Raw genomic sequence first — 18,163 nt, forward strand, 5'->3', positions numbered from 1 at the left:
GTACTAAGCCTGACACATGTCGTCTTTGTACTAAGCCTGACATATGTTGTCATTGTACTAAGCCTGACATATGTTGTCATTTATTTTACAGAACAAATCTACCGGTATCCATTGACAAAAACCCAAAATAAGCACAGAATTTAACATTCACAGAATCAGGCAAGACCTTGATTGCAATAAGATATATAGATCACCTTTGTACTGGACTGAATTACCAGTTGTCCCATTGGCTACATTTTCTTACTCTGTGTGTAAGCATGTTTTAATATAAAGCTTATTAAAAGACAACAGGACATCATTCTTTTATATACAAATATATTTTTATATAATAAAAACAAAAATGTACAATCATTAATTGTTGCATTGGAAGCTATATGCATGTATAGTCCATTCATTCTATGACTTGTAGATAAGTAAATATTGCAGAAGCAGATTTTGTTACAAATCAAATTAAACTAGTTATTCGCTTTAAATTTATAAGATACTTTCCTTTAAAAAATCAAATTCAAAAGAGGAACAAAGATTTATACATGTATCTGTCATACATTGAACCAAATTGGTCCTTAAAACTTCAGATAAGATTCGAACAGACAGTCTTTTCAACAGGTGCTATTTTTTTCTTGTTTATACAGCTATCACCATAGCATTCTTTGTTGAACATTCTGGTAGTAACACTGAACAAAAAAATGAAATGAAAATCCACATTACAGTGAATATCACAGCCACGCTAGCTCCCCTCTCTCAGATCTCTGGTTATACCATCCTCCACACACTGATGCTTTGATTTATGCAGTAAATACATGTAATTGTAATCTAAAATCACTGGGGGTAACTCTTCATGAAGTGTTGATGAGATGGACACAGAAATCACTGAGTCCGACTCTAACTGCTGGGTGTGTGAGAACCGCTGGGTCCGACTCTAACTGCTGGGTGTGTGAGAGCCGCTGGAGACTGGGGATGGATTCCTCAGCCTCTTTTGTAAAGGTCGGTCATACACCCAGTGTTCTCCTACCTCATGGAAATTCTACAAACAAACAAAATGAAATATCATCTAATTATTCTTCTTCCTTTTTACACCTGTACCAACAACTTATTAAGATCAATCCATGAGGTTATAGTGTATTGATGTAGTATCACTCCTTATTATGCATTAAAAACTTGTTTGAAAAAAATAACCTATTCATGGTAGTAATTTATAATGACTACATACAGTTCTTATGTAAATAACCTTGCGTTGTTAATTTACCAATTTGAAGGTACTACGCCCAATCTTTTGTTATTTACAGTCTATGTAGTTTACCAGTTACCACTTCTCTTAGCTTCATGAAAATAATGTTTGATTGCTTTCTTGTTAATTGAATACAGGCATTTCCCTTAGCTTCATAGGTAACAAACACAACAAAACATACCTAAGTTTCCTTATTAAACAAGGTAATAGAACAGTTTACCCTACTTCCTATGTAACAAGCCCCACCTACCATAACTTTCAAACGCCATGCCCTCCTTATCTTAGTTACCTTGATAACAAGCCCTACCTACCTTAGTTACCTTGATAGCAAGCCCCAGCTACCTAAGTTACCTTGATGACAAGTCCTACCTACCTTAGTTACCTTGATAACAAGCCCAACCTACCTAAGTTACCTTTTAACTAGCCCCACCTATCTTAGTTACCTTTTAACTAGCCACAGCTACCTAAAGTACTTTGTTAACAAGCCCCACATAACTAAGGTACCTTATAACTAGCCCCACCTACCTAAGTTACCTTTTAACTAGCCCCACCTATCTTACTTACCTTTTAACTAGCCCCACCTACCTAAGTTACCTTTTAACTAGCCCCACCTACCTAAGTTACCTTGAAAACAACCTCCTCCTACTTACCTTAATTATCTCGATAGCAAGCCCTGCCTTATTTAGATACCTTGGTAGCAAGCCCAACCTACCTTAGTTACCTTGATAACAAGCCCCCTCTAGCTACCTTAATTACCTTGATAGCAAGCCCAATCTACCTTAGTTACCTTGATAACAAGCCCCTCCTACCTTCGTTACCTTGATAACAACCCCCTCATACCTTCGTTACCTTGATAACAAGCCCCGCCTACCTTCGTTACCTTGATAACAAGCCCCTCCTTCCTTCGTTACCTTGATAACAAGCCCTTCCTACCTTAGTTACCTTGATAACAAGCCCTTCCTACCTTAGTTTCCCATGCCACGCCCCTCTCCTTCCTGTCCCTGGCCTCCTCTCTCTGCCTCTGCTCCAGTCTCTGTTTATGGTCGGTGGCTTTATCCACCTCATTGATTTTCAAGTTATGTGTTACTTCCTGCCAGAGTCTGAGTAAAATAAAAGCATCAATAATTCAGAGTTATTCAAGAGATGATATTATCCGCATTCATGTGTGCTCTGCTTAAAGAAAGCTTACCTTCTTGACTCAAATTCTGCCTGTTTTTCTCGGGGCTTGACTAGTTTTTTCACCACAGGCATTTTCTTTGTGTCCACAAATACTTCATTCATCTTGATTAAGGAAGAAACAAAACAGTCAGATCAATAAACAGCAAGCTAGTTTGGTGAGAAAACACATACAATTTTCGTTATACTGATGTTTAGGGTGTTGAAGTTTTGTCATCAGTTACAATGTCTTGTACATGCATTTTTTATCAGTAGATGAACGTAAAATCAGTTTAATTCTGCTAAAACTCTATTTTCTGTGTTTAAATGACAATAAAATTAAAAGTAGTGCAGTGAACAATCAATACCAAATTACAATATTAAAATCTGTCTTGTACTAGGTCTTCAAATGTACCTATAGTCATACACTATATTTTTAACATGTACTTGTATGCAAGAAGCTACGTACACCTGTGGCGTATTTTGCGTACATGACCCCATTCCATTCACCGTCGATTGTCACTATCGGTTTCTTCTCATTTGGAGCAAAAATTTCACTGGTTACTCGATGCTTCTTTCCTCCATAAAAAGGCTGTAAAGAAGAAGAAACTAATTGACCTGATGTTTCCCTGTCAATAGCAAATCACAGAAATTCAACACATTCTTGTCTTTCTCAAGCTGCAATTTTTTGGCATTAAATTTTTCTGTCATAATCCGTTTTATCTTGATTTTAGTACAAGTAATTATCGACAAAAAGACATGGACCATTTCCACTCGTTCTGCAAGTCATTCTCTAGACTGACATGAATACCAACCTTTGTGTGGAAAGTTACTGTGGCATTGTAACCTGTTTTGGCACAAGACATGGAGACCTTACCCCCCATCTCCACCCATGGGGTAGTCAGAATAGACCTAGAACACAGGAAAAGTACTGCTACTGAGTGATATCTCAAAAAATGATATCTCAATATCTATTATATCAATGACTGGCTTATACATAATGTGAACACAGGACAAATAATGTTACTAATATTTAAATATCTGTGATATCTCAATATCTGTGATATCAATGTCTGGCTATACATAATGTGAACACAGGACAAATAATGTTACTGATACTTAAATATCTGTGATATCTCAATATCTGTGATATCAATGACTGGCTTATACATAATGTGAACACAGGACAAATAATGTTTCTGATATCTAAATATCTGTGATATCTCAATATCTGCGATATCAATGACTGGCAATATATAAGGTGAACATAGGAAAAGTACAGTTACTGAGTGATAATGTGAACATGGGACAAATACTGTTACTTATTTCTCAATAACTGATATCAAATGTGATTTCTTTCATTTGAGGAACGAATTGGACAGAAATCAATTTCCACTTGGTAATTTTAATGAATGTATTCCAGAAATATAAAGTTTTCAATTTGACTACGTTTACAGGTATGTTCAGTCATGCGGTTCAATAGAACCAGTTTCTTTATATTAGTATGTTAAAGCCAGTTAAGAACGACATGTAGAGCTGTTTTATGAGTCCAACTGATAACTTCATGTTGATATTTAATAGTGTATGTATCAGTATATACACTGGGTGTCATTGCTTGTCCATTTATTGTGTTGTTGTTATATTACTGATCTCGCATTAGAAATGAATGGGTTTTAAAGGAGAAAATAACTGTGATTTTCATAGCAAATTGCTGGCTATATGTATAACTGTGTACACAGGAAAATTACTGTGACTGATATCTCAATATCTGATATCAATGTCTGGCTTTACATTAAGTGAAAACAGGAAAAATATTATTACTGATATTCTAAAACCTGATATTCCAACATATGTGATATCAATGACTGGCTATACATAAGGTGAACACAGGACAAATACTGTTACTGATATCTAAATATCTGTGATATCTTTTAAATATATGTATATGTGATATCAAATAAATGGCTATGGTGAACACAGGACAAATACTGTAACTGATATCTCAATATCTGGGATATCTTAGTACCTGTGATATCAATAACTAGCTGTACATTAGGTTAACAAACACTGTTACAGATATCTCCAAAGTGTGATATTAAATGGCTGGCTAAACTTAGGTACACTGTCTCTTCAGAAAGATGGATTATGTTGAGTATGAGATAACATCTTAAACTACAAGTATTTCTATTGTCCATTTGTAAAATAGCCCATCCTTTTAAATACATGTATTTGTATAATTAAAAGTGATTATCCATTTTTATTATAAAATTTCTTCATGAAAAAACTTATAAAAAAAATTTGATTTAAAAAAAATGTAAACTTAAGATTTTGGCTTATTAACTTAAAAATTATTTTAGATTTTTTTGTAGAAAATAATGATGATCAAAGAAAACAAGGTATTAAACTCTATGAACTAGCTGAACGTTGTCACAGTGGTAGATCAATACTGACCGGCCATAGCCATTAGGAAATGTGATGACGTATTCTTCATCGTGGTCTATCACAGAGACCACGCCCTGCCCGATCATGTGGACCCCGATAGACAGGCCCAGGAACTTGGACTTGGTCCAGATGTAGCCATCCAAGGTGATTCTCTTGGTCTGATGCTCTGCATAGAAGGCTGATACTACAAAAAGATCAAAGAAATCAATGAAATGCATTCTGATTAAAGTTTTCAAAGTACTATCAAAAGCTATATAGCTTCTGGAAGTCAACCTTCTAAGAGCTCCAATTTGTTTATGTCAACAATTTTAGGCTTTCAAACACATTTTACATAAAGTGTTTGTCACATTTTATTTTGTTTTCTAGTCACCACACAAAATTCAAACCGAAATATGACCCAAGTTTGTGAATTTTGAGTTCTGTATCTTGACCATAATTGATTTGAATATATTTTACTGTATAAACACAATGGGATTGGGAACAAGTTCAAAACTTATAATAATGCCCTCCCCATATGTTATGATTCAAATTTTGCATGACCATTAAAAACACTCTAGTTGTAAACATAAACAAATTTAAATGTAAAAAACTGAATTTGAAAAATTCCAGCTCAATGACCATCTGTCCTTTTCACTTATGTTGTCAAGTTGTGAACCATACAAATTCAAAGTAATTTTGCAATAAATTCTAATATATTTGAAGTGTCTATTTTTAATAGGTACTGTTTTGTTGATGGATTAAGGATTTGACATTGACTTTAACAATTGACCATGAGATCACAAGCAACCTTGTAGTGATCTTTCTCCAGAAAGTAATGACCTTAATAGACATGAAAGTGGCAAGACAGATGGATGGAATGGCAGAAGGATAAACAGACACTGTCAGAACAATTAGATGGAAAGAGGAAAAGAAAAATAGAAAAGAAAGACAGATATTCACACAGACAGATGGACAAAAAGGAAAGACAGACAGACAGACAGACAGACAAATGAACAAACTAACAGAGAGAGACATGATATTAAATCGTTGTTACCCTTCCAAGTTATTTAAAAGAATCTGCATAGTATCATTTAAATTTCTTTCAACAACGATTCATTACACGAAGTTTAAAATGCATGTAATGTGAAGAAAAATTGGGTAAATCATTATGAAAAAAGCACAGGTGCTTGAGAAGAGGGCCATCCCATCCCGAAGTCTTTACTCCTTTTTACATTTATATTAAATAATAATTTTATGACAAATTTGTCATCTGATCAATACCTTCAGTCTAAAAAATAACCTAAAACAAATCATTTATGATATAAATGATACTCAACTAAATATATAATACATCAAGGTTGCTAACTTTTAAGGCATTGCCAATGAATATTTGTTGAAATGAACTTTCAAACTACAACTACCAGTTAAATCGGTGACCTCATGCCATGACCAAATAATTTCCTTCGCTGAACATCTGCATGCATGTACAGTACATGTCATGCCCTTGTAAATACACTTATTGGGCAAATCAGGAAAATTTTCACAAACCAGTTGCAAGTTTTGAACTGATCAACTTCGAACATTAAAACTGGTATAATATGTTTTAAAATGTTGCCGAAAGGTAAGGCAACTTAAAAAAACCAGTAAACCTGTACAAGTAACAGCTTTCCACAAGTAGACTTACTGGGAGGGTGGTGGGAGACCTGCTCGGCGACAAATGACAGATTTTCTCTCGTGGCTTCTTCACATGGACCATCGACTGCTTTCTCCTGTTACAGAGAATGTATCATTTCAACAGTTTTAGGATTAAATATCATAATCTATTGCTGGGGCTCATTTTTATCCCTTTTTTTCTTTGTAATAAAGCATTTAAATAACTGAAATTATGTTATCTTCACAATAAATAGGTACATTGTAATTCATAAGGTTTCATTATCGTTGCCATAACATCAATGTTACATACATACCATACTGACTACGCATGTCTTGATATGTGGCAGCAATGGCCCCATTTTGACAATGTTTTAATAATTTACACTAATTTTGTATCTTTTTGATGTTGTACTTTTTCTGGTAATCATTATGGTACTCTGATTATAACTTTTGGACTGATTGTGCTTAAACAGTATTATAATAATTGTATACATGTATTTATAACTACATTCCTTTTGTATCTATTGAACATACATGTATTTTGTTGGACGAGTGTAGCATTGTTAGTTTGCTACATTTCTTTGTGTTAAACACTCATGACCATTCCAATTCCTGAAAAACGTGTTGCTTTAATGTGTTGTGTATGTATAATGTCAAATGGAACATCACCCTTTCAATTATCCATAAATGTATTGCCTACGAATCTCATATTGGTTGAAACAATGACAGTCAGTTTTTCTTTTTAGGACCAGCTTTAGAAACACAGTACATGTACCCACCCCACTGTCATCCATCCCTGGGATCTTCCAGTGACAGACAAACGTCTCGCCCAGGATCGGGTTGTAGGCTTTCTTGGCGATGTCGCTGTTTCTGGCGGCGTGGAAGGCGGAGAGGTACCATCGCACCAGCTGTATCATCCTGTCCTGTGGGGTCTTCATGTCTACAATTCTACATCAAAACTACCAACATTACTTCATAAACAGAAACCCTAAAATACACAGTGTTATTATATAATTCTACACAACATCTCTTCTTTATCATTTTTTAGTCCTCTACCGGTGAGACCGGGGGACTATCCCGACTATGTATAGTCTTTATAATGGTTTGTCAGTCATTTTGTTCCCAAATCGTGTTCTAATTGTTTTTCACAATAATTATTTGGCAAAGTGAATTCAAATTTCCTGTGTAAATTCATTGCCTATATAATAATATTAGACATGAAAAGTCCATACCTTACAAACAGGTCTGGGTGAGCAAAGAAGTCGGCATACATTTCCAACAGCGACCGCCGCTCCAGAATAAAGGTGGGAAGGACGACCTTGGTCAGGTCCATGCCGATCCTTACCTGGGACAACAGGTGTGCGATGATACTGCCGTGCTTCTCTAATGATCCCACTGTAATTGTTAAACAACACACAATCTATAGTGTAACTGCCCATACCAAAACATTCTCACAATTTGCTCATGAGCAGCTCACGTGAGGACTAACAAGATTTCCACACGTGAGTTGCTCATGTGAGTCTTATGTGCAATTTAACATGCAAATTAGGTAAAATGCTCACGTGAGAAAAATTCTGCACACGAGCATTTTTTGCTCACGTGAGAATAGATTTGCTCACCAAGAGCTTTGCTCACATGAGGCTCACGAGGCTTATAAGACTTATGAGGCTCATGTGCAACAGTTGCTCACTTCAAAGACAATGGACAAAAATTAAAATTAAAATCATCAATATATATTTACATCTGTCATTTTAAAAATACAATTTCATACATTGTTTAACATTACATTTATATAAATCTTTAGAAAGTTTACCAATAATAAAAGCTGGCATGTTGAAACTTGTATTGCAGTTTGATCACACAAAGTGCACAGACGGACTTGGAAAAAAAAAATCACAGTTCACAGTAGGCAAAGTTCAATTTAACCATACAAAGTAGTTCATAAGTGCTACACAAGCACTGGCTGCATTACAATCGATCTAGGCATTCGTCTCCAACATTCCAAATGTCCTTTTTTTGACAGTCTTGAGTCTCACGTGCTCTCTGATTTCACACATAACCACACAAACAGCTGACTACCAGAACATCACAATAATATCCAAATTGACATAACCAGACCAGCATGTATTCTTCTCCATTACTTAAATTACGTCTTCACTCTTTTTTGTTGCATCATTCATAAAATCCGTGAGCTTTTCATGGTTTTCTTCAGGTCTGTGCAACTCAGGACAGGCCTATTGGGAAGAAAAATAAATTTGACATCAGTGATACTGTTAAAAGTTTTCATATTTCAAGCAGTTTTTAAGAAAATTATTATATAATACTGCAACTATTAATATTATCAGATTCTACACAAGAAGAACATGAACTCATTTCTTCGTGTCATAAAAACGTTAATCAGTGTTAATAATAAAAAAAATGTTGTTAGAATTATTTGTTGAAAAATTATTGTCAAGTAAAATGTCAAAGAAAAGAATAAATAACGGATGTTTTACATTCGATATACCGGTATTTGCCCGATGGTCAGTTGTAAATTGTTCAACCCCGTTTTAAAGGTAGATGCTAAGATCACAGTATTTCGTTTCATATTCATTCTAGTTACAAACACGTTTAACTGCCATTCAAGTGATCAAAAAACATATTTTAACAAGTTAATGTTCAACTTACGTGAAGTGCTCATACAGAAGATGCAGGGGGTGCGGACTCTCGATTCATCCATTCAGATTCTTCCTCTGTTCAGCCGTGGATTTTTCACACTAAAACACTCCACTGACGAATACCCCATTGACAACGAAGTTCAGAATCAGATAGTTCCCCATTTAATTCATTTCATCGTCATCTGTGATGGTAGACAACATGGCGGAATCGAATATGAAAATTGGCGGCTAGTATTTAATCGACCATTGAGCGCGCGCGTAGCTTAGACTTTTTTTTCATTTTGATTTAACTTTGATACTGCATATACTGACTAAGTCCAATTTCCTAACCTCTTGCTCACGTGAGAAAGTTGAACTTAGAAAAAAAATCTACCGTCGATATATCTGTTGCTTACGTGAGCAATTCGAATAGAATTTTGCTCATGAGCAATTAGGTGAGCAAATTTTTGCACATGTGCATTTTGGTTAGTATTTTCCTCCCTAACAGAGACTAACAATCTGCACATGAGCAAAATGAACTCCTACCTAATTTGCATACATTTCTTACTAGATTCTCATGTGCTTCTCATGAGCTGCTCATGAGCATTTGTTAGAATGTTTGGTACGGGTGTCTGCATAATTGTGTAGTTATACACGGATAAAAAGGGAAACTGTTTCAAAGTTTCTCTAATGATCTCACAGTTAGGGATATACCGTTATTCATTACAAATTTACTACGCGTATACAGTATTGATGTTTCCACTGGTACATGTAGGTCACAATTCTACAGGATTCAGTGGTTACTTCTACTTACAGTCTTCTTTGTCCTGTTCATCATACAGCTCTGGGGAAAAAAGAACAAAAGAAAATTACTCTAGCTGTCATACAATAAAAATTCAACAATACAACACTTCATAGAAAGGTGAGGAGTTTCATTGGTTATACATGTGTAGAGATTCTACATGCATCTCTGTTGTAGTTTCTGTAAAATAATCAGCATCATAATCTAACTGATAGTGGAAAGAGTGTCTCACTTTCAATGGTACGAAAATCAGAGAATTTGTGTAAGAAACAAGCTTAAAAGACTTGGTTCTAATAACTTTTTGAAAGTTATTTTCAATAAATATAAAAAAAAATATGCTATCTTTAGCACCCTTTAGTCTAAAAATAAACAGTTCACAGCTGATATTGTTTTATGATTTTTATGGCCGAACTCTAATTGATCAATCTTTATATTTTAAAAGATCAGCTACACTACAGCCTAAAGGATTGATATACAGTCTAAAATATATGCCTTTAGTCAAAGGTTATTAATTAAATAAAACAATATTTTAAATTGATATCAAAATTTCAACCTTCAGTCTAAAGAATAACTCAGAGTCTATACTCTCTATAGTCTTTAGGATTGGTCTGTAGTAAAAGGTCATTATTAATAATAACCTATTGACCTATATACTCTACCTACCGTCATAGTAATCGTCCTCTGCTGTGATCACCTGCTGACATATCCCCTCGCTGCCTTCCGTCGATGCCTCTGTTTCTTCCTCCTCTTTTGATTTAACTGTATTTTCCAATGCACTGCCATGTTGTCTTCTACCAGAAAATTAGGAAGTTTTGTTAGCTGATAAATTGATAATCAGATGGCTGTATACACAATATGTCCCCCTATCTTCATATTAATCTGATCAGTGAATGCTAGTAACATACAGTAAAACTCAGTTAAAGCGAAGTCCTAGGGACCAATGGATTTACTTCGTTATATCCGTAATAATATCCGTATAACGAATTCGTAATAATAACAATAGCGAATTCACCATATACATGTTTACTTTCACTAAACTATAAAATTTGCTAATTGAGGCTTAAAACAAAAATTACATTACTTTGATACCTTAAATAATCGGATTGTGAATTGAAAAAATGATATGAATAAAAAAGCATTCGAACTATTATGTTAAAAGGTAGGCTAGTGCAAACTTTTTAAACTGTAAAGAAATTTGTTATAAAAGTGTTAAATTTCGCTATTTTTCACCGCTACGGGACTCAATAGCAGTTCGTAAATTTGTTATATCTGAATTCGTTATAACCGTAACATTTTGCAAAGTTTTGTTAAGAATTTTACCAGGGAATCAAATAAACTTCTATATATATGAGAATTCGTTATATCCGTGTTCGTACTTAACAAGTTTTACTGTATACTGAATTTTCATCCATAGGGTGGCATTAATTTGGATTTAATGCAAATCACCGTTTCAGAGATATGTAAATTAGTGGACAATAATCCTATCAATACAATACCTTTAATTATAAGAAATTTCACTTCAATGTACACTTGATTTTGTGGATCAACTCAACAGCAAAGTCCATGAAATTTGTATTCAACAAATATTGATGAAACCATGGATATCTACTTCAATCTGATAATTACCTTTTTCTATCATAGAACGTCCAACATCGTTTCTATACATGTATTTTAGAAAAAGATGTGTGAAATCATCTGTGTTGTTGTGTAAAACACAAAATACCACAAATATTTTTTTTAACCTGATTTTGTTAAATGATTTGTTTCTATCTAATTGAGTCTCTTACAGTGGGCTGTGAGGAGCGTTCTTGAATTCCTCCGCATCAAAGAAGTCCTCCTCCTCACTGCTGGAGTACGAGGTCTCGGGGACGCGAGGGGACACGGGCGAGACACTGGTCGAGGGGTCACCATCTGGCAATCAAACAAATCATCAGTCCCTTCTATCAACATCTGTCTAACATGTATGTAATATATAATTGATACTCTGTAATTACAACTACGCTTTAAAATCAATTAAAAGATTCTAGATTGTGAAAAACAATATAATTTGTTAATTCATGTAAAAAATTTAATCTTCATGAAAAAAAAAAAATTAAGATTAATATGTGAATTCATTTTAGGCAAAGCTATAGGTATTTCAATAAATATGAAGAAAATGTTAATAAATTTAGTATCTGTACATGTTTGAACATTATATGTTTAAACATGAACAACAGAATTTTTTTTACAAAGAGTCAAAGCAAAATAATTGAGAATGCAGGCATTGTTCTGGCCTGTACTCAGATTTGTTGATATTGTAATGGTACACAAGTACCGGTACTATATACTGGGGCCATATAATGCATTAAAAAGCTAATTAAAAGCCTGTCTGTTGGATTTAAGGGGCATGGTCACAATTTTGGTCAAAAATCATTTTTCTGATTTTAATGTTTACAATGCTTCAGTAAGGCATTTTTAATAGGCAAATTTTAAATTTGAGTGTCATTCGTTGAGTTATAAGCGAGTTACTGAGCTTGCAATTCTTTTGCTATGTAAACAAAGCTTTTGTTTACATTTTGAATGGTGAAGTGAAAATTCCAGTTTTGAACCTAAAATGAATACCGGTATGTTAAACATTAGGAACTGTTTATTTATGCTTAAAAAAGAATAAGAAGATAGACCAATCAGCTTGAAAAAGATTTTTACTAGTATATTGAACCTATGTATACAAAAACAGGGCACGAGCCTTGTTTACATGACAAAGAGTTGTGAGTTTTGTATCTTGCTAAAACTCTATGACTGACACCCAAATTTCATTTGATCATTAGAAATGCATTCCTAAAGCATTGTAAATAATCAAACAGAAAATTAGAATTTGACCAAAATTGTGACCATGCCGCTTTAATTAGAAAAGAAGAAAAGAAACACATGTCAATATATAAATAGTGCCTGTTTGGGAGGGTAACTGTTGAAATTGACACCCCAGGAAAACCAATGTCAACCGACGCAAAGCGGATGTTGACAATGGTTTTCGAGGGGTGTCAATTTCAACTGTTACCCTCCAAAAGAGGCACTATTTATTTTATTATACTGAGTGTCTTAATTTTAGAGAAATTATAACTGCTTTTATATAGAAATGACGGGAATTGCACGGCCAACTGTACGCGCATAATTTACGCGCATGTAAAAATTCGTTGTGTTACCCGTTGCCAAGTGTGTTGCTAACGCAATCAGATTTCAGTATTTGACATAAAAGTATAATAATTATACATTGTTAGAGAGAATAAGTTTCTTTACATATTAAACCAACAGACGTAAACATTTCTAAAGTTTTGCTGGCTTGAGATCAATTCAATATTATTTGCCAATCATAATAAGTAGCGATATATCTGTGTATTGTGGTGCACCGCTCAATAAAAGGTCGACCACCATAAACATGTACCTCTGTGTGCTTCTCTGTTACCTGTTGACCTCATCTTTGTACCTCGCTTTACGTCTTTATACAATGACGAATGTTGATAATACAATAGTGGTGTGTTGTGCATGTAAATAGTAGTCAGGGTTTGAGGCATAGTGCACAAGCCGGTTGTTATTGTTCCGCTTAATCTGATAGTCTGTTTGTCAGGCAAAAATTATCAGAATAACCGAATATCATATATAAAGGAAATCATGAAATGTAAACAACCTATATGCGTAGTATGCTGACTGTTATATACTGATCAGATGTGCTGTGCTATAATTAGCTGTGATGTTTGAGTGTTGTCTATAGTCCCTAAAAATAGTTATCAGAAAAGCAAGCATTTACCCTTTCAATTATTCAGTTGATTTGATTGATTAGTTTATCAGAAAGTTGCTGCACAATCACAGAAAAATCAACAAACATGAAGATTCCAAGAAATGAGACGATTGACCTTACCAAGACAACTGCAGTTTTTTTGCAGACGAAATCTCAATGAATTTTTTTTGTACATTCTTTGATATCAAGCGTCATTTAAAAAAGCATTTTCATGATTCTTTAATGTACAATTTCTTAAAAAAAGATTTGTTTAAAAGTATATTAGAAACTTTACTATAAAATCCTCATCAATAATGAGTCATTTTTGGAAAGATTATACCTTTTTTTTTTTGCCTGATGTCGATTGTATGTACAAGTGTATCTACATTTAATATATATAATTTGAAAACAGCCAATTACATCATAGGCTTCTGTGGCACAACGGCTCTGAAACGATTTTAGGGTTGATGCACTTTAGATTTTTGTTAAAAACATTAGCCGTGCTCTACTTCGGCATACTATGCTTACTCTAGTATATAAACCCTTTGTGAAAAAAGATGAATGCTGAATAGTAGTGGATATATACTGAGATAAACTCACAGGAGGCATAATGGTATACAGTACACCAGTATACATTAACTGAACACACAAGCGTGTACATGTATGTCATTAAATATAAATACAAGAACAACAAAGACAAAAAGAAAAATCTCAATTTCTCTTATCTGCATAATATTTTTAGGTAGTCCATATCACTATAGCTCAATGTCCCTTACATATACTGCAAGGAAGCAACTACTGAATACAATTACTAAATATGAAATTAACTAAGTCTATAATGCTAGCATATTGCTATACATAGTTAACATAGTGAACAAAAACAGACTGACAAGCCATCATGCGAGTCTGAGTATATTTATGGCAATATAAAACAAGCACCGCATGCAGACGACACAATGACCTCTGCGTACCGACTGAGGCGGGCGTATCCAAAAATGGCGGTGTTACCATGACAACATCTGGCACACGAAGCTCTGTTGGCCGTCTGCTTTTACCTGAAATTTGTTCTTAACTATTTTCTAATCTGTTAAACTAGTGAATCAATTTGAAAGTGTTATCTATCCACTCAAAAGAATGTGGGTTTTGTTCTTTGAATCATTATTCACATAACAATCTTTCAGTTGGTAAAAGGATTTTTTTAAGTTACGTCAACTTTAAGTAAATAGATTCACTTTTTCTTCATTTCTTTATAAGCTTGTTTCAGCAAATAAATTGCATTTCCTTTGAGATGTTATTCCACCAGCTCTTTAACAACCACCATTTCAGTGGGAAATGGCTGTATACATGTACAATGTACATGCACTTCAATGAAACATGAACCATGTTTTTATCATGATCTTCATGTCATAAACAAAATAGCACATCCCTCATCAGCAAGCAGACGAGACTGAATTCAGTAATTGACAACTGCTATAATGTGTCTTTCTGTAAACTTATTACCACTGGTGCCGTACTTTAAAACATTAGATCAGGGACATAATTGGTGAGTAATTTCTAATTCATGACAAAGGCAAGTTAAATTGTTAAGTCACACCTAAAACCGCCAGCACAATCAGACCTGTGATAACTTCACCTGCACAAATAATACACCGTACCTGTAACGAGCTTTACCTGGGATCTCACCTGTGCCTCCAAAATGGTTGAAGTCGGCCCCAGAGGTCAGGATGGCTTCGTGCACCGACCCATTCATCACCGGCCCGTTCAGGCTCTCCTACAACAGTAAACACAGCATCACCACCCCAAAAAATCCAAACGTCTGACCACCCACGCAGATCACCACCATAAGATCATAATTACAGCAATGAAATGAACACTGTCTGTAGATTATTCCCAATTTCTTTTTACAATTTATAACCAAAAGAGTAGTGTGTATACTTGATGGAATCATTAGAATTTGTGGTGGCACAATGTTCATTGCTTTCTCAGGTGTCCCTTCCCCACAAAGATAATCCGTTCTGACAATGAATGCGGAAACATAGCATTAAGGTGGCATGGGACACCTCCATATTGTGACATACTTCCAGTCAAAATAAACCATAAAATCAAGTATAATTCTATAAATCTTTTCTTTACAACATTGTCACCGAACAGCATGGTGCAATTGGTTAGAGTGTTAACTACAAATCTAAAGGTCATAAGTTCGAATCCTGTTGGGGCTTTTATAATTTTTACCTTTCCAAAATTTTTAAAAACTTAATTTTTAGTTAAATATTGTGAAATTTGACAATTCTAAAACAGTGAGAGTATTTTGATTATTGTTTTCCTTATCCACTTTAATATCAGCAGGTGTCCCATACCACCTTAATTGATCAATTTTACGAGTAATCCACAAAACTTTGTCCTCATGAACCAGCAAAAAATTGACAATGCATGAACAATTTTCCCCTGGCCAATGAATTTCACTGATTTGAAAGGAGACTGCATTTCTACTTCTTTCTTGCACTGACAGTGGACTACCAGTGATATAGTCCTTACAACAGTAGGCTACCAGTGATATAGTCCTTATGAGGTACTTAATGAGGGTAGCTTACCTTTGAGATCTGCAGCATGACAATAGAGTGTTTAATGGCTTCTATCATGGCCTGTAAAGATAAATGGAGCGTATAAGTACAAAGATGATAAAGGACTACTACTTAGATGTACTCAGAAGATAAGGACTACAACAAGGCACATGTACCCAGCTATGAACAAGTCTTACAAACTGGGGGGCTTTGATTGGAAGGGGGGGGGGGACTGCTTGTATATTTTTATCTATTTATGACTCTTCAGCTTGGTCAATGATGGGGTAATTTAAGTAATAATAAATGTAATAATGTACATGTAAGTTTTGATCATATAACACATTCTCTCTTGTATACTGTGTCTAATGTTTATTTACATATTGGTACAATCATTGTTTCACCCTTTATTGGTCAATCAATTGAATTGAATTAAACTGTAGCTTTCAAACATAATAAATTAAAGTAAATATTGATGGATGTTAGACTAGACCCCAATTCAAGTAGCACCTAAAGTCTTAATGAAAAAATAACCTAAAAATATTGATTAATGATACATGTATTAATTTTAAAAAAAAGAAGAATCTAATGTTTTATAGAATATATAGCAATTCACTGTCCCAATCCATTGAAATACACGGCTCTTACAGGTTTCTATGAAGAAGGTAGTTTAACAGTTCATGTTTTTGTCCGATAATTGCTCAGTACCTTAATCCTACAGGTATGTATATGAGCATTGTGAACTATTGACAGAAATCTGTACCTCAGCAGTCACTTTGATAACGTTGTATTTCTCCTTGGCAGCTAAATCTTCACATGCTTCAATCCGTGTCTCCAGAGCCTGCAAACAACCATTGTAATAAAGCTTTCTCTCTATATACAAACACAATTCATGTTCTTCATAATACACAAGTTGAACTTCAACTTCATGTTCCATGGTTTCAATAATGTTCGTGGGCATCATTTTTGGAGGGTTAAGTGATAATCCCAATTTCAAAAGATAATTCATGGCCAATGATCCTATCAATAAAATAATCAATATGTTACTAGAAATTACACTTCGATGAACATTTCATTTTGAGCATCAACTTAACAAAGAAATCCTTGAAAATTGGTAATCAACAAATGTTGATGAAGCTTCATGCTATTGTACAGCATTCTATATAGAGTGTTAAAGCACATGATGATTCATGTGTAACTTCTATACTAACTCACAAAAAATCCTTAGTCATCATTCACAGCACAAGAGAACACCTATAGCTTTAACCTTTGACTCCACTCACCTGTAGCTTTAACCTTTGACTCTACTCACCTGTAGCTTTAACCTTTGACTCCACTCACCTGTAGGTTTGACCTTTGACTCCACTCACCTGTAGCTTTAACCTTTGACTCCACTCACCTGTAGGTTTGACCTTTGACCTCACTTACCTGGACCTGCTCTAACATGATCTGTAAGTATGAGTCCGTCTCTGCCAGCTTCCTGTCAAAGTCTGCTGCAGTCACCGTGCCCCGCGGTTCCACTCGCTGAAAATGAAGAAAGGAAGGGGGATAACTCTATGTAACTGCTGACTTACACTAAAATATTAGCCCTCTCTTGGTGCAAGAAAATTTAGGCCTTATTAGTAAAAGTACATGTTAATTAACAACAAAACAGTTCATTGTAAAACAAGTCAATAACTTCAAACAAACATCTGTTTGTATTTGCATTTGTATTTCCAATACGTCTACTTTTGTGTGTAGGACATGCTGTACAAGAAACTTGGTCCATTAAGGACACAATGTGTCTACCTTGCTTGAAGTAGAATGTCGCATTATGGTGATCTCAAGGGCATTAACCCACTTCTCTCTTTCTTCAGCATCACGCGCTGAAAAGACAATTTTTTTTATTTGAAAGAAGCTTCTTTTATACATTGCTAAATTTTGATTGGTGCATTAATGGTTTACAAATTTTGTTTT

The 18,163-nt window shown here is 34.6% G+C and overlaps 1 protein-coding gene across 1 annotated transcript; it reads right to left on the reverse strand.

The window, feature by feature from the left end:
* Positions 1–919: 919 nt before the first annotated feature.
* LOC128166055 (oxysterol-binding protein-related protein 9-like) lies at positions 920–18,019 on the reverse strand. The gene is made up of 17 exons (XM_052830960.1): positions 17,996–18,019; positions 17,636–17,731; positions 16,971–17,048; positions 16,241–16,291; positions 15,333–15,420; positions 11,683–11,806; positions 10,559–10,686; positions 9,908–9,937; positions 7,690–7,852; positions 7,237–7,405; positions 6,489–6,573; positions 4,835–5,009; positions 3,199–3,295; positions 2,853–2,975; positions 2,418–2,509; positions 2,193–2,328; positions 920–1,024 (listed from the first exon to the last, which is right to left on the reverse strand). The coding sequence occupies exons 1-17, from the start codon at positions 18,017–18,019 to the stop codon at positions 920–922; spliced, it is 1,764 nt and encodes a 587-aa protein (XP_052686920.1).
* Positions 18,020–18,163: the final 144 nt, after the last annotated feature.

The sequence above is a fragment of the Crassostrea angulata genome, chromosome 10, assembly GCF_025612915.1.
Source record: "Crassostrea angulata isolate pt1a10 chromosome 10, ASM2561291v2, whole genome shotgun sequence".
Taxonomy (NCBI): Eukaryota; Metazoa; Mollusca; class Bivalvia; order Ostreida; family Ostreidae; genus Magallana; species Magallana angulata.

Coding starts and splice junctions, on each gene's coding strand:
- LOC128166055 (XM_052830960.1), bottom strand. CDS start 18,019: ATGCGACATTCTACTTCAAGCAAG. Junction 6,574..7,236: donor CAGGGATGGATGACAGTGGG/GTGGGTACATGT, acceptor TCTCTGTAACAG/GAGAAAGCAGTCGATGGTCC. Junction 2,329..2,417: donor GCAGAATTTGAGTCAAGAAG/GTAAGCTTTCTT, acceptor TATTTTACTCAG/ACTCTGGCAGGAAGTAACAC.